At 41.2% G+C, this 21,678-nt stretch overlaps 1 protein-coding gene across 1 annotated transcript; it reads left to right on the top strand.

Moving 5' to 3' along the window:
• The first annotated feature begins 2,644 nt into the window (after positions 1 to 2,644).
• Positions 2,645 to 21,030, top strand: NUCB1 (nucleobindin 1). The gene is made up of 13 exons (XM_087945343.1): positions 2,645 to 2,982; positions 3,514 to 3,627; positions 4,714 to 4,821; positions 6,396 to 6,528; positions 7,596 to 7,699; positions 8,814 to 8,999; positions 9,435 to 9,525; positions 12,144 to 12,202; positions 12,478 to 12,570; positions 15,358 to 15,447; positions 16,755 to 16,925; positions 17,988 to 18,099; positions 20,355 to 21,030. Exons 2-13 carry the CDS (start codon positions 3,526 to 3,528, stop codon positions 20,471 to 20,473), a joined length of 1,368 nt encoding a protein of 455 aa, XP_087801469.1. The 5' UTR covers positions 2,645 to 2,982; positions 3,514 to 3,525; the 3' UTR covers positions 20,474 to 21,030.
• Positions 21,031 to 21,678: the final 648 nt, after the last annotated feature.

Here is a 21,678-nt window from a genome sequence, read left to right as displayed (position 1 = left end):
TTACAGTTATATTGTTGGATTGGATTATAACCTCATAATTCTGTCCCAATCATTATCTCTGCACCACTAAGTTTCACCCTGTGCCATGTTAAGTACATATTTTTGTTAGCCTGACTGCTGACCTCTTTAATTAGGAAAACCCAAATTCTAGAAATCAATAAGTAAAAAAGAAAGTTTATTTACCGTAACCACTTTCTTAATCTTACTCATAACTTTACAAATTGTTATCAGTTGAGTTCACATTGTGCCTTAGCATCATGTGTCTTGTCCTATGTCTTGGTGTAATTTCCACCCCAACTATGATTTGTAAACTAAGCTTATGACTTGATGTTATGTGTGAAATCAACCACTAGGTTTATTCAAGAAATTATGCTTTTAAAAAAAATCTATTAGTACACTACGTGAATACAGTAGTCAGGTTTCCACATAAGTCTTTTACACATATGTACTTAAACTTAATAGGAAAACAAGTATTTCCCCCCCCCCTTTCATTAACTTACCTTATTTGGAGATTTCAGCCTTTTTGACATGCTAATATCATCTTCCCAATGGAGCATGGCCATTGCACTTCGTTATCTTATAATCCTAAAAATGTATTTGCCAATATATTTTTGCAAAGCAGCCTTTGCTGTTTTTTTTTAAAAAAAAATCCTTCAGGGAATAGATCAACTCAAGTTCAAAAGTTGCTACTTTACTTAACTTTGTCCCTGCCAATTAATATTTTTATTTCTACAATTCACTGAAGCTGCTTTATGCACTTGTATATCTAATGTTAAGGGCTAGGTTTGCCAAACAGGTTACTGTTTTCTTATTGAACAATGGGTAACCATGACAGTGCCAGCCAGTTACAAAGGATTAAAAATAGAGTTCTGTTCTGGAATGATGAATTCCAGAATGTTTGTACAATGATTTTCACAATTACCCTAAGGCAGTCTCCCACAACTGTTACCTTCCTGCAACCTGGCATTATCCAGATGGACCACTTCAGTTTCCATCAATCCTGGCCAATATAGTTGTTGTCATCAGGATGAAAACCACTATTCTAGAAAACCAATTTTAGCATAGCGTGACCTGATTTTTATGGCTCTTATGTGTGCTAATTTTGTTTGGATTACATCATTTGTTTACCATCAATTTTCTTCTCAGTTTCCCTTCCTTTTTGACCCCCCCCCCCGAAACAAACCGTTGTTAGCTGGATCACCTTCTCATAGCTGTGACTGATCCCTGCATTCCTCTCTTCCATCCTGTGCTTCTTGGATGATTTTGCTGTCTGCTTTTTCAATGGATTATTTGCAGATATAAAATAAAATAGAACGCTAATATAATTTTTCATATACAGGTAGTCCTCGACTTACAACAGTTCACTTAATGACCATTCGAAATTACAACAGCATTCAAGAAAGCAACTTATACTGTTTTTCAGACTTACTAGTTACCACATCCCAATGATCACATGATCAAAATTGAGATTCTTGGCAACTGGTTCATATTTATGATGGTTGCAGTGTTCCAGGTCATGTGAACATCTTTTGTGACCTTCTGACAAGCAAAGTCAGTGAGGAAGCCAGATTCACTTAACAAAAGTTACTAACTTAACTGCAGTAATTCACTTAACAACTGTGGCAAGAAAGGTCGTAAAATGGGGCAAAATTTGCTTAACAAATGTCTCACTTAGCAACATAAATTTTGGACTCAGTTCTGGTCATAAGTTGAAGACTACTTGTACTGTATTTTTCTATTCTTTTATTATTCCTACCACATAACTCCCTGCACAAAATAACCCACCAAAACCTTTGGACAACAACCACTTGGAAGCCTGCCTGGAACTGCAGAAGTAGAAACAGATTGTAAAGTCTAATTCTCAGATTCCATTTTAAAACTGGACCTCATGGCTTGCCTTAAATCATTATTCCTCAACATTGGCAGCTATGAACTTCAATGCCCAGAATTCTTCTTCACCTGCCCTGGGGAATTCTGGGTATTGAAGTCCACACATCTTAAAATTGCCAAGTTTGAGAAACATTGGTTTAAAACATTAACCCTGCCCCTCCTTATGTTTGCTTTCTATGTAACCTAAGGTAGAATTCTGGAGAATCCAAATCTTCATTTGCCCACCTTTTAAGAATCCATTTTGAGATTTTTCCTTTGGATACATTTGAATTTTAAATTTTAAAAAATTCCTGTGCAGTTTTTAATTAGGGCTATTCCATTTGGCTAGCAAAAAATCCGGACAGCATCATTAGATGACAGCAAAGAGTTAGTTTTCACTGATAACGATTATCTGGATTTTGGTAACTCAGATTGGATAGTTCTATTTTCATGCACCTTGATCATGCTCAGGAGCAGGTCTGGGTCTTGCTTTTTTCACCCAGGCTTCAATTGATTTCTTGAATTCAATGAAAAACAAATTTATAAGGAAACCCCGCCACGGAATGTATACCGACACACTATATTCAGTGAATCTGTCCTTGGGTTTTAATCACTTTTTTTTTTTTTTTTGGTTCTTCACGGAAAACTGTAAAAAGGAAAAATGGGAGGAGCGTTCCTTCCGGGAAAGGGGGAGGATTCTTATAGGCTCACGCAAATAAGGGGAAGAAAAAGGAAGCGGGGGCGTGGCCTTCTATGCAAAAGAGTCTGAAATAAAGGTCATGATGCAAAATGGAGCGCCGGACGTGACACGGTAGAAAGTGGCGTATGCGAAACTCAGGATAAAGGGGCGTGGCCAGCTAGGTCGATGTCAAGGCGGGGCTTAGAGGTGGACTGAGAGGCGATAGAGCCGAGTAGTGGGTAGAACGTTCGCGGCCTGGGTCACGTGGTGCGCAGTCCTGGCACAGAAGAGCTTTGAGTATCGAGTGTGAAAAAATCGGTGTTCCCGAAGGTTTCTCTGCGCATGTACAGAGTGCATTTTGTTCACATTTCCGTCTCCAACTCCGGCTGTTCGGGTTCAGTTTCTGTAAGGGAAAGAGATTGCCGTTCTCCACCGTAAGTACGGTCCCGGCTGTGTGGAAGGGTGTATTATTCATTGATTTGGCAATGAATCTTTGGTATGTCGAAAAGCAAAGGGAAAAAAAAGGTCAAGATTCTTTGTGTGTCTCTGGGTTACGCGATTTTGTAGGATTTGGTTTTAATAGAAAAACGGAGTTGGAAGGGACCTTGGAGGTCTTCTAGTCCAACCCCCTGCTCAGGCAGGAAAACCTACACTGGCAAATGGTTGTCCAATCTCTTCTTTAAAACTTCCAGTGTTGAAGCATTCACAACTTCTGGGTTTGGGGTTTGGGACTTGATCTATATTGAAAACTCCTGTCATGTCACTTCAGTTTCTTTCTGTGGAAATGGAAGATGATGACCCAGGAATTGGTTACTTGCTCCGGTTTGAACTGAGCAAATTTCCAAAGGACTCCTATTTTGGAGTTTCTAGCTTCCTCTCCTAAACTGGAGCCCTGTTCCAAATTGAGTCTGCTTATTTTCCTCTCTTAAATTGCTTCCTCCTCTTTATGTGGCTTGTGATTTCAGGTGCTCAGAAAGATGCATCTACCGTGGTTTATGGCCTTTACCCTCTTAGGGTTGGCTATCTGTGTGCCCATCCAACGGCCCAAAGAGAAACAAGAGGCTGCCCCAGACCCACCAGTAAGTATTCTGAGGAATGTCCATAGTTGTGTGCTTGGCAAAGGCCTTTGTATGTGTATATGTGCATGTGTGTGAGTGTGAGTGTGTATGTATATGTACACACACACATAATGTGCATGTGTGTGTGTGTTTTATTAGAAGAGGATTTTACATAAGTTTAAACTAAAAAAAAACACCTAAAAGAAAAATTAAAAAAGGAAACAGAAAAGAATAAAGAAAAAGTAAGAATAACAAGATATCTAAAGCGTTTAGCTTTTTTTGCATGAGTTGCTAGCCTAAATTTCTATCTTCACCCTCCTATATTATAAACATGGTTCTCTTTTCTCCATAAATAGATCTTTTAAATCAATAAATCCCCAAATTGTCTGTTGATTTTTATCTGTTTTCAGCAAAAGTTCATAAAGTTTCTTTTTTTATACATTATAATGTACCATTTTTCCTTAAGCAAACCAGCCAATTTAGCTATTTTTGCAAACTGCAGCAGCCTTAATAGAAGCTCCATATAAGATACCATGACAATTGTACTGTTCCTTCCCAAATGGGACAGGTTTTTTTCTTGCCAGAGAGGCCAGCTTGGACTGGAATGTGCTCCTTTAAAGCCCAGCACAATTCCACCTGGAGTGGCTTCCCTGTCTCCATATCCTAAGCAGTAACTACCTCCCAAAATTTTAATGTGGGGTGGGTGAGAGGATAAAGACAGTGGAAGGGAGTGACACAGCATTTGGGACTTAACACCACATTGAGAATCTGCAGAAGATGTAGCTAAACTGGTATGGCTGAAGTGGACATCACTAAGATAAATGCATTATCTTTACTTTTAGCCACTTTTGTTATTTTTCCCCTTCCTCCTTGGTTAGTTTCAGTTTTAGATTGTAAAGTTTTCTAGGCATAACTTTTGCCTTCTTGTGCTTAGTAATATATTTTGCATTTTTTTTAGTAAGATAGCATCCTTTCTGAAGTTCAGTTATGAATGCTGGTGCTAATGTACCCTGAGTAGCACTATCTGTAACCGGAAATTTCAATAAGCCTCATTTGAAGAAGTGGAACATCTGGTGGATCTGACTCCTGACTTTCGTTTTTCTGCAGGACACAGGCTTGTATTATCACCGCTATCTCCAAGAAGTTATCAATGTGCTGGAAACGGATGGGCATTTCAGGGAAAAACTACAAGCAGCCAATGCCGAGGACATCAAGGTGAATTGGGATATACAAGAGTGGCTGTTGTGTCATAACAAGCATTAAGTCCTTTTTTTTACCACCATTGTGGGAAGTTCAGTTTGATAAACTTGGATTTACCAAGTTTTGGACTTGGTAATGAATATAAGCCACCTTTACTATAGCACTTTTCACTTACAGAAAGGAATGTGATCTTATTTTCCTGTATCTTAAGTGAAATACAGGGCAATGATACACACACACAGGTCCTCAACATACAACCACTCATTTAGTAACCATGTGAAGTTATGGTGGTGCTGAAAAGAATAATTTACAACTGGTACTTGGACTTTGACCAGATGCAACATGTCCATGGTCATGTGATCAAAATTTAGGCATTTGGCAATTGCCATGTATTTAGACCATTGAAATGTCCCGGGATGATGTGATTGCCGTTTGCAACCTTCCTAGCAGCTTCTGACAAAGTCAATGGGGGAAGCTGGATTTACTTAATGACCACATCATTCCCTTAATTGAAGTGATTTGCTTAAAATTTGTGGCAAGAAACATCAGAACTCACTTTAACCATCTTCTGATTGTAAGTTGAGAGCTACCTGTACAACAGAATCAACATGATGTAGTGACCAATTAGGATGAGAAAACCTAACTGGATTCAGATCCAAGTGTTTATCCAAATAATTTTGGATCAAGCACATTGGAATCTCTGAGTTGCAACAAACTTCTAAATTGAAATTGTAGATATACTGTATTTTTCGGAGTATAAGATGCACTTATTCCATCCCCAAAAGTGGATGGAAAGGTCTGTGTGTCTTATACAGCGAACGTTGATGAAGCAGCACAAGCAGCTGATTGTTGGTAGGATCGGCCTCCCAACGATCAGCTGTTTCAGGCTCAGGGATTGCCATCACCTATTGCTGCCTCTGCATGCCCCATTTTCGGCCCCCCACATCCTGTTTTCAGCCCCCTCATGCCCTGTTTTTGGCCTCCAATCCCTGCTACCCAGAACGGGCGGAAAATGGGGCACACAGAGGCCAAAAACAGGGCATGAGGGGGCTGAAAACAGGATGTGGAGGCCGAAAATGGGGCGTGCAGAGGCAGCAATAGGTGATGGCAATCCCTGAGCCTGAAACAGCTGATCGTTGGGAGGCTGATCCTACCAACAATCACCTGCTTGTGCCAATCAGGCTGTGCTGAAGCTGAAACTTGCTGTTTGCTATAAGGAGGCAAATTGTTGGGAGCCAGAGGCAGATTTTCCCCCCTTATTTTCCTCCCCAAAAGGTAGGTGCATTTTATACTTCACAGCGTCTTATACTCCAAAAAATATGGTATATTATAATCGAGTACTTTTCAAGTTTGTTGTGAGGTAAAAAAGGGACCACATATCCAGGGGTCTTCAAACTTGACAGTTTTAAGACTTGTGGACTTCAACTTCCAGAATTCCTCCTCCAGTCATGTTAGCTCAGGAATTCTGGGAGTTGAAGTCCACAAGTCTTAAACTTGCCAAGTTTGAAGCCCCTTGACATATACAATGATTTCCGCAACACAAGGCTAGGATAAAAGTAAAATATCTGCTTCCTTGTTGCTCCTTTCAGAGTGGTAAACTCAGCAAAGAGCTGGACTTTGTGGGTCACAGCGTCCGCACTAAGTTAGATGAACTGAAGAGACAGGAGGTGTCCCGGCTCCGGATGCTCCTGAAAGCCAAAATGGATGCCACGATGGAGCAAGGTAAGCTGAGATAGAGTATTGATGGTGGGATTCCTGCAAATGTTGAGGATAGAGAATGTGTGAAGCCCCAATCCTGGGTTCTATTGTTGTAGTGTCATTAGTTGGATAGATGGAATATAGCTGTTTGGTGGCTGGTCGTTCATGCTATGGAATCAGAGCGGAGGAGCCGAGAGAATCCGGCTACTGGAGCGTGCTGCAGCAATTCCCCTTGGTTTTGTTTTATTTTATTTATTTTATTGCTATGGAATCATTGTGCAAACAGACAGATCATGTGACAGCTACTGTGTTATTGTAGCTTCTAAATTCCAGATAAGTTGCCAGATAAATTAATAGATGAGAGAATTTGTAATTCAGGGTTGAACTGAGAAGAGTCCTTAGTGGTCTCTTAAGGTTAGTGGTTTTCTTGCAGACATTTCATTACCAAACTAGGTAACATTATCAATGCACTGATGATGTTACCTAGTCTGGTAATGAAACCAAGGACCCCAAAGATACATTAATAATACAAATTAATCACCAGATTAACAGTTCTTAACTGCCTCTTTAATATCCTGAGGCACAAGGGGAAGCTCATTGGCAGTAATAGAATATTAGAGGAAACTGATTTGAAGACAAACCAAGCTTTTCATCATTGAGCCAAATAATCATGTTAACACTAATAACTTACAGTTGTTTGGTAAACGATGAAAAGCGTTTGGTTTGTCTTCAAATCAGTTTTCTCTAATATTCTATTACTGCCAATGAGCTTCCCCTTGTGCCTCAGGATATTAAAGGAGAGCGGACTTCATTTCGAAAGACCCATCCTCAAAATCTAGTAAAGATGTCCTGTTCTTAAATAAGAAAAAAAAATCTATTGATAGAAATCAAGTAACCTGTTTTCTTGAATGTGCTAACCCATAATTTATCAGTCTTTGCTGTACCATGTTGTGTGAACATGGCATTCAGTATTCAACAAACATTTAAGCAAGCTCTGGTCTAGTGCAGTATATGAGCCCAAGTGTTTTCTGGTTTCTATTTAAACTTCAAATTGTAATCTTCATTTCTGGTTTTTCCTCTTTTCCCATCAGATGTCCAAGTTGATCACCTGGCTTTATTGAAGCAGTTTGAACATCTGGACTCGCAAAACCAGCACACATTTGAAGCCCGAGATTTGGAGCTGCTAATTAAAGCCGTACGTTGGAACTTTTTAAAAATTTCTTTCAAATTATTAAATCTTTGAACCTGTTTTGCATACTCTGGCACCGCTTCACCTCTGTATATTGTACTAAAAGCCTAGGGCGTATTCTCTGTTACTTCTCTTCCTCTCCCTTACCCAGACTTCGCAGAACAGGAGGGGCTGGTGATGAGAACTGCTTAGAAAGATTTGGTGCTTGATTCAAAACAGATGCGGGATTGAGTTCTATCACTTTTCAGCTTAATCTGATGCTCAGTTATTGAGATTCTTGGGAGTGCCTGGTTAGGTCAGTGCTAAAATGGAAACCCCTGCCTTCCAAAATACAGAAACACACTATAGATAATCCATGCTACTTCCTCCTTTTCTATCCCAGGAGCTCTAATTGGAAGATTAAAACTGCTTTTTTTTTTTCCCATTTACCACACAAAACTACATGGGGAGCTTTTAATAAAATATTCTCCAGTTTGGTGCTGGCTGGAACAGACTGCCCTGGCCACTGGTATATATTTATTTTGAAGATAAGATTAATATTAATATCTCCATGTTGTACAGAAGGTAACAGATAAAGTGCAACAGGTTTACTGAAGATTATTCAGTGAGCTTATTCCTGAATAACCTGAATGCCAAAACTCAAAATGAGGGACTTCTTGACTCTTACTCCAGAGTTGCATTTTGTGAGATGGTCGGCCATATACGGATAGTCCTTGATGTTTTGGCAAAAAATGCCCATTTGAGAGGATTTAGAATTATGACCATGTGATTCACATAATGACTGTCATAACAACAATTGTAAAATTGGATCCAGTCACATAGTTGCGTTGATTTACAACCATCACAACTTAGGACCAAATTTCCAGTCCCTCCTCAAAAGCAAAGGACTGTGTGTAAATAAATACAATATTTTAGCCATCACAGTATAAGGGAAGCTGTTCTAATCTGGGCTTGGCAGGCCTGCTCAAGCAATGTTGGGGTCTCTAGCAAAGATTAGAGGCAAAGTGATGCAGTTATCCAGGATTATTTGCAAACTTATGGGATGGCGGGGGGTAAAAAGAAGGCGATTTCCTCCCAGGCCAATAATGTTGGCTCTTGCTTTTCTGTCTTTTTGTCTCAGGCTACCAAGGACCTGGAGAATTATGATGCCGCTCACCACGAGGAATTCAAACGCTATGAGATGATGAAGGAGCACGAGCGTCGGGAATATCTGAAGTCTCTAGATGAGGAGAAGCGTCGTGAGGAAGAAGCACATTTTGAAGAGCTCAAGAAGAAGCACAAGGAGCATCCCAAAGTCAATGTCCCTGTAAGAGAACCTCTCTTGGACTTCCAGGGGTTTGGGTAGGAATTGCTTATTTTGGATTGAGTTATCCCAAAGGTACTTTCCCAAAAGGCTTCTGGATCTTATCCTTTCCAAGAAAATCCAGTTATCTTTTGAAAAAGCACCTTTGGGACAGCCATAACCTGGATGTCCCAAAGGTGGTTTCCCCCCACCCCTCAAGAGGCAACTGGACTTTCTGGTTTCTCTTTGAAGACATTTCCCTTTTCATCCAACTAACTTCTTCAGCTCTGAAGAACTGAAGCAGCTTCTTGGTTGAGAAGCAAAACGTCTTCAAAGAAAAACCAAAGTCCAGTTGCCTCCTGAAAGGAAAATAAAAAAGCACCTTCAGGACAACCATGGCCCGGATGGCTAAGACTCTCCGTAGACATTTGGTTTGAGTTCCTCATTATGTCCTTGCAGGGCAGCCGTGATCAGCTCAAAGAGGTCTGGCAAGAGACGGATGGTTTGGACCCCAATGAATTTAACCCCAAGACGTTCTTCAAGCTTCATGGTAGGGAAGCCTTTATGTGTAGTTCTAAGTCAGCTTGTCAGGGTGTGTTGCAGCAGATCCTGTTTCCAAATCAGGACACAAGACCACGAAAGGTTGGAGAATACAGGTTTTTATTTGTGCACAAGGTTCAGAGCGTTAGAATGGCAAATCCTGAACCCCTGGCTCTTCCTGAGGCGTCACTTTTATACATTTCGTGACCTCAGCTTAGCCCGGGGCGTTTCTCTTATTAAACTATACCAAAAAAAAAGGAGAAGTACATTTAATTATTCATTTTATCTTACACCATCTGTTATTTTCCATATCCACCCTTGCTTACTGGAACATGGCTAGTTTCCTTGGTTCAGTAACTTTGTGGTTTTGCACAATATTGTATTAAGCAAAGCTTTGGAGAATTGGGGGACTTGTGCTGAATATAAAAGTGCTTTATGTGTAATTTTTCTACTGCTACAAGGGAATTGTGCGACTAGTATCCGAATGAAGTCAGACTCTGACATGTAGTTTTATATAAATAAATATATTTTACATCTACATAAACACCAAACAAGATAATCAGGTAAACGGGAGCATCATCAGGTGAATCAGAACATGTAAGGCGCTCACTCAGAAGAAGAAAGCAGGGAAAAAGAGGGGGGGGGGGAAACCTTCCACACCCAGAGCAACCAATCACAGTGCAGATTTAGCCAGCACTTTTCAACCATTCAACTATAACTCTGTTCTGGCTCACTGCACAACCCCGTTGCTCCAGCTGCTAAATTTAAATATCTTAATGCAACTGCTCACCTCCAGTATGGAGGAAGCCTCATTCAAATGTAGTGAAAGTAACTGATTAACAACCCTTTCTGTTATGTCCCAGTTCTTCTTTGTGGCCTCTGTGAGACATAAATGGCCTTAAACTCTGATTTCAGAGTATTGGTTACAAAAGGAGTAGCCAATTTACAGTCTGGATTTCTGACATAATAGGAAGATTTCCCTCCCCATTATATTTTCCTGGGAGGAGGTGGGATCTAAGCAGAGGTGGGCTGCTGGGGGTTCGCAGAAGTTCAGAAGAGCCTCTAGCTATGATTCTATGCATTTCGGAGAAGCCCCAAATCCCACTCCTGGCTGGCCCCACCCACTGCACCCCGCCCCTCCCAGGAGCCCCCACACGGCTCATTTTGGATAAATGCAGAGCGCGCACAGAGACTCGGGGAGGGTGAAAAACGGGCCTCCCGGAAGTTCAGAGAGCCTCCAGAACCCGGGGAGGGTGAAAACGCCCCTCCCCCACCATGGTGCAAGAGGCTGACTAGCCACACCCATCACAGCCAGGTCTACCCAGCAACAGGGCAGAGAACCCTTTGATAAAATTTTTGAAGCCCAACCCTGCATCTAATTAGAAAGAAATAGCAGTCTAAGCGTATACTTTACAGGTAGTCCTCGACTTACAACCTTTCTTTAGTGACTGTTGAAACTTAACAGTGGCACTGAAAAAAGCAACTTATGACCAATTTTCACACAATCATTGCATCATCCCCGTGGCCACATGATCAAAATTTGGATGCTTGGCAACTGGCTCATATTTCCTGATAGTTGCAATGTCCCGGGATCATGTGATCACCTTTTGGGGGAAGCCAGATTTGTTTTATAGCCGTGTTACTGACTTAACAAGTGCAGTGATTCACTTAACTGTGACAAGAACGGCTGTAAAATGGGGCCAAACTCAAGAAGGAGTCAAGCTATTCTCCAAAAAGCACCTGAGAGCAGGACAAGAAGCAATGGATGGAAACTAATCAGGGAGAGAAGAACTAAGGAGAAATGTATTGACAGTTAAAACAATTAATTTGCTTTCAGAAGTTGTGAATTTTCCAACACTGGAAGTTTTTAAGAAGAGATTGGACAACCATTTGTCTGAAATTGTACAGGGTTTCCTGCCTTAGCAGGGGGTTGGACTAGAAGACCTCCAAGGTCCCTTCCAACTCTATTATTCTATTCAACTGTCTCACTTAGCAGCCGGAATGTTGGGCTCCATTGTGCAACATGGCTGTACATGGCTCCTGAATTGAGATGTCAGAATTCTTAGCAATTCTGGCTTATACAGGTAGTCCATGACTTGGATCCATTCTTTTAACAACCATCTGAAATTATAATGGTGCTGAGGAATGTAGACATGTCCAGTCCTCCTTACAAGTGTTGCAGTATCCCAATGGTCATATGGTCAGAATTTGAGTGCTTGGCAACTGCCATGTATTATTCAACGGTTGCAGCATCCTGAGGTCATGTGATTACCACCTGTGACCTTGCCAGGAAACGTCCAACAAACAGAATCAATGGGGGAATCCAGTTTTGCATAATGAGTGTGATTTGCTCAACAACTGCAGTAAAAGTTGTAAAATTGGGTGCAACTCAGTGACTGCATTGTTTAGTGATGGATGTTCTGGTGTCAGTTGTGATTGTAAGTCGAGGACTACCTGTCTCTGAGTGTAGCTGGTAGCATACTTTGTTCTAGCCTATTGGGCCAGCTCAAACAAACTTCAGGCCCACTTGCAACAGCTTTCAAACAGGCATGTGGTTTTGGGTGAGAAAAGATCCGTTGTTCACATTTGATGTACTTCCCTTCCCTTCTTCCCTTTTTCTTTCCCCAGACACCAACGGTGATGGGGTGCTGGATGAGCAGGAATTGGAGGCACTTTTCACTAAGGAGGTACATTCTTGGTCTTCCTGATATGACAGTCCTGCAGTTCAGACAACACATGTGTGCTTTAGTGATCCTCCATTAAAAAAGAAAAGAAAAAAACATTCAGAGCAGTCTTGCAAGCTGGTCTACCAGCTCAGAGGTAGAATATATATTATGCCTACAGAAAGTGGCCGTTCAATCCGTGGACCTTTTTCCCTGGGGAGCGGGGGAGTGGAATTTAGGGAAATGCAATTTGGACATAGTAGGCAAGCACCAGCTAAAGGAGTCTTTACTTTTTGCAGCTGGAGAAGGTTTACGATCCTCGAAATGAGGAGGATGATATGTTGGAAATGGAGGAAGAACGGCTGCGCATGCGGGAACATGTTATGAAGAATGTAAGTATATGAACTGTGGGATGAAGATATGATGCCTTCTTTGTGTACAAGGCAGGAAAAGGAAAATGGGGCCACCTGGTTCCCAAGTCCCCTTTTTGGGGGGTCCATCATAAAGGTTGCAAGTTGAGAACTACTTGTATGAGATGAACAGTTGACAAGTTCTGGTTGTTTATTGAGGCACACGAGGAGGCCTCTGGGTTTTTTTTTCTTAGGAGTGACCCCAAAATCATAATGAGGCTTCTCATTCTTAGCCTATTTCAGATAGAAGAGTCCTCTTTGTGTTGTGGCAGTCAGCTTTTTCATAATTGGTCGGAGCCTTATAATGTGGGCTTCATAAAGGGCTTTCCTCAAACATGATAAGCCATAATGTGATTTTCTTTTGGCTTAGGATGTGGGAACCTGGTCATTGTGGCTATAAATATGTTTAGCTCAAGTGTAGAAAAACTTTTTCGGGTCAAGAGGGGTCATAGAAAAGTGGCCAGGATTTAGATAATATAGTATGAAGTGTGAACCCTTCTTAGTACAGTAATCCTTATGCTAGTCCATATCCCAAGTGTGAAGAGATGTTTGAGGGATTCTGTAGAAGAGCAATTGCAGGCTGTGATATAACATTCAATGTATAATCAAAGGGTAAGTATGCTAAGGGGAGAATTCTGGGAGTTGAAGTCCATTTTGAAGACTAAGATTTAGAAACACTGTTCCGAGGAGATCTAATTCTCTACCAGCTTAACAATTCTATCTATCTCTGTGCCTGTCTATCTTTCTTTCTAATTAAGTTTGTAGAGAATTAGATCTCTTGGAACAGTATTTCTAAATCTTAGCCACTTCAGGATGGATGGATGGATGGATGGATGGGTAGGTAGGTAGGTAGGTAGGTAGATAGATAGATAGATAGATAGATAGATAGATAGATAGATAGACAGATAGATAGATAGATAGATGATAGATAGATAGATAGATAGATAGATAGATAGATAGATAGATAATCAGTTCATAAGTAGAACAAGAGATTTCTTCCTCTCCCAAAATCTACTCTTGTCTGAAAAACTTGTCTTTCTTTTCTTGTTTCATTTTTGAGAGCTTGTAAAGAACATAAAAAGGCATCTTTTCTGCAAATGGCTGTTTTTCAAAGCTGTGCAGAAAGAGAAAACTGACCCTGCATACTGATAGGACTGGTGGAGACCAGTTATTAGGATTTTTTTTTTCTGAAAAATGCCTTGGTCGTCAAATGAATCATAGCTTATACTTTAACATTAACATAGGAGAGCTAATTTCCCCCCCTCCCCCAGTCTAGTCTAGTTCACTTCTTACTCAGGAAGAATAATTCTTTCACTTCTGTTACGTATTAACTGCAGCTGCTGTATGCTTTACCCTGAAACAAAATCTGGTTAATCATTAATGATGATGGTTATTAGAAACAAGTGAATTTTTAACTAATAGGGAATGTCTGGGTCAATTCCAGATTTTATTTTCCAGATTGATAACTTTATTAGTGTAGTGCTAACCAAAATAACAAAAGGTATGCAGAATGTAGTTCCCAATCTGCATCAAAGAAAGATATTTTAAAATCCGCAGTTTAGTCTGTAGAGATTCTCAGTCATCCAGGTCATGGTTGTCTCAAAGGTGCTTTTTTTCATGCGGCAACTGGGCTTCTTTGCTTTTTCTTTCAAGACGTTTCGCTTCTCATCCAAGAAGCTTCTTCAGCTCTGACTGGAAGGTGGGGAATTGAAAGATTTATATTCCTTGCAGACAGCTGGTTATTTGTATTCTTTTAGAGAATCATTGAGGCCACTTGGATGCTTGTCTGTGCCCTCAGGGTCACTTGAGTGGTGCAAATGAGTGTGGAGCCTTCTTGGATGCAGGATGAGAGCCCAGTTGTCTCCTGAAAAAGCACCTTTGGGGCAACCATGACTGGATGACTGAGAATCTCTACAGACTTTCAGCTGTACAATTTGGGATGAACACCCTTAGAATGGTGTGGGAGTAGGAATGGATTTCCAGAGAAAAATTGCAGGCTACAGGAACCAGGAGGACACAGATAAACCTCCAAGGGCTTCATTGACTCTCTAAAAGGATACAAATGATCAGCTGTCTGCAAGAAATATAAATCCCCACTATCGTGTCAGAGCTGAAGAAGCTTATTGGATGAAAAGCAAAACATCTTCAAAGAAAAAACAAAGTCCAGTTGCCTCCTGAAAAAGCACCTTTGGGACAATCCCCAGTTCAGTTCACATTCTGCTTCAGAAAAACTGTTCACAAATCCTATATACTGATAGATCAATATGTCTGGTTTTGTACAGTGAGCTAAAATATAAATCATGATTTTCAAACTGGAGTCTCTTTGACTCCTACAATGTAAGTGAAAGTTAATTATATCTTGGCATGATACATACTTAGCTGCCTCATACATACATGTTCAACTACTGTGAAAATAGGATAATAGGTAGGGTTTTGCTCAATCCAGCACGACTCTATTATACTTTCAATGTTGGATTTGTTTGGTTATAATTCTGGGTGTAACATAACTCTGTGTTTAGTTTTGGCTACTAGTCTGTGTAAAAAGAAAACATACATTCTAAATTCTGCCATAGCCCTTGGTTATGGTTAATAAAACACCCTTGATCCAGGCTTTGAGAAAGTCTCCTGCAGCTGAATTATAACCTAAACAAATAGGGAAATGGAATGATTTATTTTTTGAGACTTCTCAAAATCTATTACTTGGTAGGGAAAATACAAAAGGAAAGAAGCAATTGCATTTTCTTTTCTCCACTTGTTCTCCTCCTGCAGGTGGATCTTAATAAGGATCGGTTGGTGACCCTGGATGAGTTTGTTAAATCCACTCAGAGGAAGGAATTTAATGAAGCTGATGGATGGGAGGTGTGTGAAACAATGCTATCAATTCAAGTGGAATTTCAAATGTTGGACTGAAGGGCTGAGAAAACACTAAGATTCCCCCCCCAAGCCTACCAATCTTTTGGACTCCCATATTCCCTGATCAGTATAGCCTTAGAGAAGTGAGTTGAATTCCAGCATACTGGAAGAACTCTAGGTTGAGACAGATTGTGATAAACTTTCCTTCCTCTGCAACCAGAGATTGTCCTCTGAAAACTTATTAGAGAAGCTCATCTCTGGTTCACTTCTGTGGTTTAAATTCTGTAGTCTGGCTGGCGAATTCTGGGAGGTTGAAGTCTATCCATCTTAAAGCTGCTGAGATTTGAGAAACATTTTTCTAGGCTCTTAAACATTCTTACATCCAAAAATTTAAAAAGCACCAAGCCCACTAATTCAGGAGGTAGCTTTCGGTGGCTACTAGTCTTAATAGCTCTGGTTGTAGCAACAAAGGCCAGAGGCCTCTGAATATCAATTGATAAAGAAGATGGACAAGAGTATGCTGTCTTGGCTGGATCCTGCTTTATGTATCACTTCAAGGTAATCTAGATAAGAAACCCAAACCACAGGTCCTAACACTACTATTATTGTAAGGTTACAGTAACAGAGTTTTGTGAGAGTACTCCATCCTTGCCTTCACTTTCCAGAGAACTAAGGAAGGTCCCTTCTGAGATGCCTTCTCCATCCAGTCCTTCAGTGGGCTGAGATATCTCTTATCTAACCATTGTCTAGGCTGCAGCTCCTCTTCCTTCATCTGCACATCCCCTATCACAATTTAAACTTCCCATTGTTGATTGGGGTGCTGGATTAGATGGATAATCCAGGAAGGCTCTCCTTATAATCTTATGGCAGAGAAATCACTTGTTTTATCAGGCCTGATAACCCCAACAGAATATTTCCAGGAGAACGAACATCTAAATATGAATGTGGGTAAGAGCAAATTCATTCTAGATATGCTTGATTGTACTGCTGAGCCGAGTTAAAAAGCGGCTCAGCAATTTGCAGTGTTTCAGACATGCATCAGTCTCAACCATCATGGCTAAGGGAAAAAAGTTACAGATATGAATTATTCCAAAATTAATGCAGCAAAACAGGTTGCTGTCCAGCATGGGAATTGCATTATCTGGAGAGGATACTTTTTAAAGAACTGCATTGAGAGTCATAATATCCTAGTTTCCCCCTACTGAGAAATATTTATATATCATACTATGTGGCTCTAGATGGCTCACAGATTTGGTATTCTTGTACTTCTTAAGGCAGTGGTTTTTCTCTCTCTCACTTCCCTGCCCATCTAGACAGTAGAAGAAACGCAGATCTACTCAGAGGCAGAGCTCCAGAGATTTGAGGCAGAGCTTAAGGCCCAGGAGGAGGAGTTAAGCCGACGAGCGGAGCAGCTTCATCAGGAGCACAAAGAGCTCCAGCAGCGGCAGGTGGAACTTGATGCACAGAAGAAGGAGTACCAACAGGTAGAGAATATTTTAATTGGAAGGATACACATTGTAGCATGGAAGTCGGAACACTATGCTTTCTTTTGATAAGGGGAAACAGAAGTCCCATGTAATGCTGACATATACCAATATGGGATCCTGTGATTTATAGATATTGTTGAACTATACAACAGTATTTCTCAGCCTTGGCAACTTTAAGGTGTGTGGAGTTCAGCTCCCAGAATTCCCCAGGCAGGAATTCTGGGAGTTGAAGTCTACACATCTTAAAGTTGGTAAGGTTGAGAAACGCTGCTCTGTAGTATGTTTAGTAGTAAGGAACGATGGGAGCTGTAGTTCAGTAACATACGAAGGACCACAGATTTCCTTAGGATCTTTTTTTAGGGGGTTGTTTCTTGGCTGTGAATTTCAAATTAAAACAAATACCTAAGCAAATATCTTCAAATTGTAAAAGTCCCTGAACTCAACCCTACGTACTCAACGTATTAAGCATTTGCAAATACTAATTTACAAGTTATCTTAAATCGGCCTTTGTATTTTTAGATGGAAACTAGGAAGCAACTGACCACCAAAAAATGCTAACCTCTGCTTTATTAACCATGTCTCATTGCAAGCACAAAATTAAATCCATGTTATCAAAAATGAATGATTGGCATTTGATATTATTATAGGTCAGCATTTATTATACTTCTATGTACTATAAGGGTTGTTTGAAGCCCTCCCCCCTTTAAGTAGACAGACCCTTGTATTCTATCCCTAGCACTGCTCGAATAAAAGTGGCCCAAACAGATCTTATGCTTTCCATTCATAAATTGGATCATGGAAAATTTTCCCCGAAGTGTCTTACTGTAACATGCTAGATGTCCAGTGGGGCCTTCAATTCTGGATCTTTGTTTGCTGCAATCTGGGGTCAACATTCAGAAATAGAGATGGTCAACCTCTGAGTTGCAGGTAACCTTCTGGCACTTCTTTCATGTATCCCAGGGAATCTTCAGTAGGAAAAGCCAAAAGTTTAGTCTGCTAAAAAGCCAAAGGATTGCTTTGTATCTTATGGTATTCTTTCCACATTCCCATCTCTTCCAGGTTGTGCTTCAGATGGAACAGAGAAAATCTCAACAACTTGAGCAAGCACAGCAGGCTGGTCCTGGGGGAGAATTGAAGTTCCAGGCTCAGCCACCTCATGCAGCACCAGCAGGTAAGAGCCGGAAAGCTAAGATTTTGGGGTAAGAGAGGGCAATTTAGGCCCATTTGAGAGAGGAGAGATTGAAAGACCAGAATTCTGAGTTTCTTTAAAAGGGTTATGAGAACATGGCTTTCTAAAGCTGTTTCATTGTAAGGTAGAAATGGAGTTCTTTGTTGCAAGAACTCTTGTCTTCACCTTATGGAGTTGGGTAAATTTTGGAGTGGTTTGATTGCTAGTACTCATGTAAGTAAATTGTATTTATGTATTTGTAATTCAACTCAGTACGGACATAAAATAAAACAGTTGATGAGGTGTTGGGTCCTTGGTGCCCTCTGAGCTTGATTATTTTCTTGAAGATGTTTCATTGCCAAACTAGGTAACATTCTCAGTGCTAACAGCGAATGGGGTCTGCTCACATTTTATATATTAGTGGCTTCACTTGGTCAGTGTTGGTGGGAGTAGTCTAGATCAGGGGTCCCAACCACCGGGCCCCGGACCGGTACCGGTCCGTGGAACATTTTCTACCGGGCCACCGGTTTGCTGGGCACCGCCATCTTGTTTTGATGAGAAAGTGCTTCCGGTGAGCTTTTCCTGTTGGAAAGCGGCGTTTGGGTCCTGAAGGAATCCTCGCACCTTAGTTTCATCGAAGAGGGGGGGTGGCTTCGAACAAAACCAAGGCGCGAGGATTCTTTCAGCACCCAAGGCAAGGCGAGCCAAGCAACCGTCCCGAAGCCATCCCGAAGCCCATCGACAAAGATACAAAGGAGGAGTTGAAGGTGGTGGGGAGAAGCGGGGGACGGCTGGCTGGCCGGTCACTCGGCTCGCCTTGCCATGCGTGCTGATGCCAGTACCGGGTCGCGGATCATTTTGTGATGCCGGTACCGGGCCGTGGCACAAAAAAGGTTGGGGGCCACTGGTCTAGATAGTTCCTTGATTGGGCTGTATTTTACTGCTAGCCTGTTTGGTGATGCCTCAAGACCACGTAATACAAATAATGCTTGATGTTCTTATTTAGCCCTAAAGTTGTACTTCCCTTGTTACATATGGAGGTTAACACTAGGCTTCATTCAAAGATTGTTAGGATGCCTGTGTAAACCTTGAAGGCCAAAGAACCCTTTAACTTTCACTGTTGGCCAAGTGAAACTGTAGAAAACCAGGGCAAAGGGAAAATAGGATAAGGGTATCCTGAAAAGTGTTGTTCTGTCCCATTCCATTTCCTATCTTACTGCAGATAATTTAGCTGGATCTGCCCTCAATCTCCTCAGGTATTTAGGCCCTTGACCTGGGTAAGATTGTCCTGCAGGTTGGGGTGACTATAGTCCAAAATGTCTGGAGAGATCGTGGTTTAGTAAAAACTAGGGCGTCATTTTTTTTGAATGTAAGAATCAGAATTCTAACATAGGTTCATCCAGTGCTGGGATAAGGTGGAAGCAAGCTGGTTCTCTCATCAGTTGATACAAGTATTTTTCTTCATAAAAATAATGCTTTCCCACCCATCAGCGCTCTTCTGTAAAAGTATCCTTACTCTTCTCTTCTGGGGGACATTAGGTGTGTACTGTTTTAGCTTCAACTAAGCAGGTCCTCTGGTACAATGAAGAGCTGGAAGCTTAATATTTGCAGCAATAAGTTGCCCTTCCCTCCTTTTCCTAAAGAAGAGGTAATTAAAAGTTTGCTAGCGGGTGTTTATGTTCAAAAGAGTTTTTGCCATCGCTGCTACCATTTATACTCTTATTATGCTTTAATTATATCCCATTTGTCTGATAAGATGTTCAGTAAAGGTTCACACCTATTTTTTACTCTTCCAAAAATCCTGATAGTTTATACTGGTTAAGATAAAGAAGTTAGCTAATAATACCCAATGACTATGGGATGGCTGGTTGCACATCATCCCACAGGGTGGCAGTGCAGGCTCCAGTAAACCAAATTTATAAATCCATAGAAAGGATATGAACTCAAATGGGGAATCTGTGGCGCTACAGTTATTGTTGGGCTACAGCTTCCTGCAATATTGGCAATCACTGTTGTGGCTGTTGAACATTATAGTAATCAACATCTGAAAACTCATTCGTTTCCTGACCCTTGCTAAGTTCAGGATGCAAACACCAGACCACCTTCATTAAATCTAGCCTCTGTGAAGAAACTTCTAGAGAATGTGTCCCTCAGGAGTTGGTTTCATTCCCAAACCTGTGGGTGGGTAGGTATTTGGAGGAGCAAGGTTCTTCAGATGAATCGCAGCAGTGGATGTAACACCGATCTCTTTTCTCCAGATCATGCTTCTCCTCCTGAGTCACAGCCAGGACCGCCTGGAGCACCAGAGCATGATTCTCAGAAAGATCAAACAGAAGCTCTTCAGAACCAAGCACACCCAGAGGTTGCTGTCCAATAGAACGCACCTGTGGCGTGCACCGAGGGGGTCCTGCATATTCTCCTTTTCTCATTGTCAGGGCATCTAAATCAAACTTCACCCCAGGACTGTGGAGGAGGGACCATGCAAGGTAATGTTTACAAGAGGAGAATGCTTACTAATTGTCCTCTGCAAACAGTCCTCCATTTATTCCAAGCAAGCAAACATTTGGCGATGACTTTCTTGGGAATACCTTGGCAAAGGGAAGCAATTAAGGGAGGGAATGGAGATGGGTTTGCTGTTCAAAAGGTTGGGACAGGCAAAAGAGAAAGGAAGCAAGTGTCAGACATCCTGACATTCTCCGGTAATTTTATCCCACAGTTTCAGAAATGCTTATGGGTAAATAAAAAGGAAGATAAGGGAATGAGTATAATGCCTCTGAACTAGAGTATTGTGCTTTGCTCTCTTTCCTCCTTATCCACAATTGGTTCCCAGAAATACAATGTTTTACCTGTTTGCAAAATACATGTTGAGAGTTGCTGGGTTTTGTTTTAAAACAACTTTGTTCCCTTTTTATTTAATAAATTGAACCCCTTGAAGTCTTTTCTGTGTTTTTTCACCGATGCACCATCTTCCCTTTGCATGTGACACAGTTTCAGATCTGTATACTTGGCAGGGTTTTTTTTGCAGTTGTGTCACTGAGGCACTTCCCAGATGAAAGAATTAGCTGGTAACATCACCATTGCCCTGGGGACTCCTTGGCGACTCCTTTCATGTCCCCGGCAGGACCTGGAGCGAAGGACAAAAGCTCAACCCTGCCCTATGGCAGCTCTCGAGTCTCGAACACGGCTTACTAACCTCCTGGCCAGCATTCCAACCACTCGAGCTACTACGCTCCTTACTTACCAGTATGTCTTATCGAGTATGTAAAATGACTTCACCGTGTGAGAAAGAGCATTTTGGGTGAACGGTCATTGACATTTCTTTTTGCCACAACTTCATTTAGTCTGGAAGGCAAAAATAAAAAGAGCCCATTTCTTCCTATCTTGGCTTCCTTAATACTTTGCCTTGACCTACAACTACAGTTGGGTCTGGAATGGTGCAGTCAAGTGAGTTGCACCTTTTTGCTGATTTCATAAGCGAATCACCACGGTCGTTAAACGAATCCAGCTTTCCCCATTGACTTTTTTTGTTGTTGGAGGCCTCAGGGAAGGTCATAAATGGCGATCATAGAACCCTAGGACGCT

This window comes from Notechis scutatus, chromosome Z (assembly GCF_049901735.1).
Source record: "Notechis scutatus isolate UNSWTSFEM ecotype Mainland chromosome Z, rNotScu1.2, whole genome shotgun sequence".
NCBI lineage: Eukaryota > Metazoa > Chordata > Lepidosauria > Squamata > Elapidae > Notechis > Notechis scutatus.
The sequence above is the reverse complement of the archived record's forward strand: the minus strand, read 5'-3'. Positions and strand labels throughout refer to the sequence as shown.

Coding starts and splice junctions, on each gene's coding strand:
- NUCB1 (XM_087945343.1), top strand. CDS start 3,526: ATGCATCTACCGTGGTTTATGGCCTTTACCCTCTTAGGGTTGGCTATC. Junction 7,700..8,813: donor TGGAGCTGCTAATTAAAGCC/GTACGTTGGAAC, acceptor TTTTTGTCTCAG/GCTACCAAGGACCTGGAGAA. Junction 9,000..9,434: donor ATCCCAAAGTCAATGTCCCT/GTAAGAGAACCT, acceptor ATGTCCTTGCAG/GGCAGCCGTGATCAGCTCAA.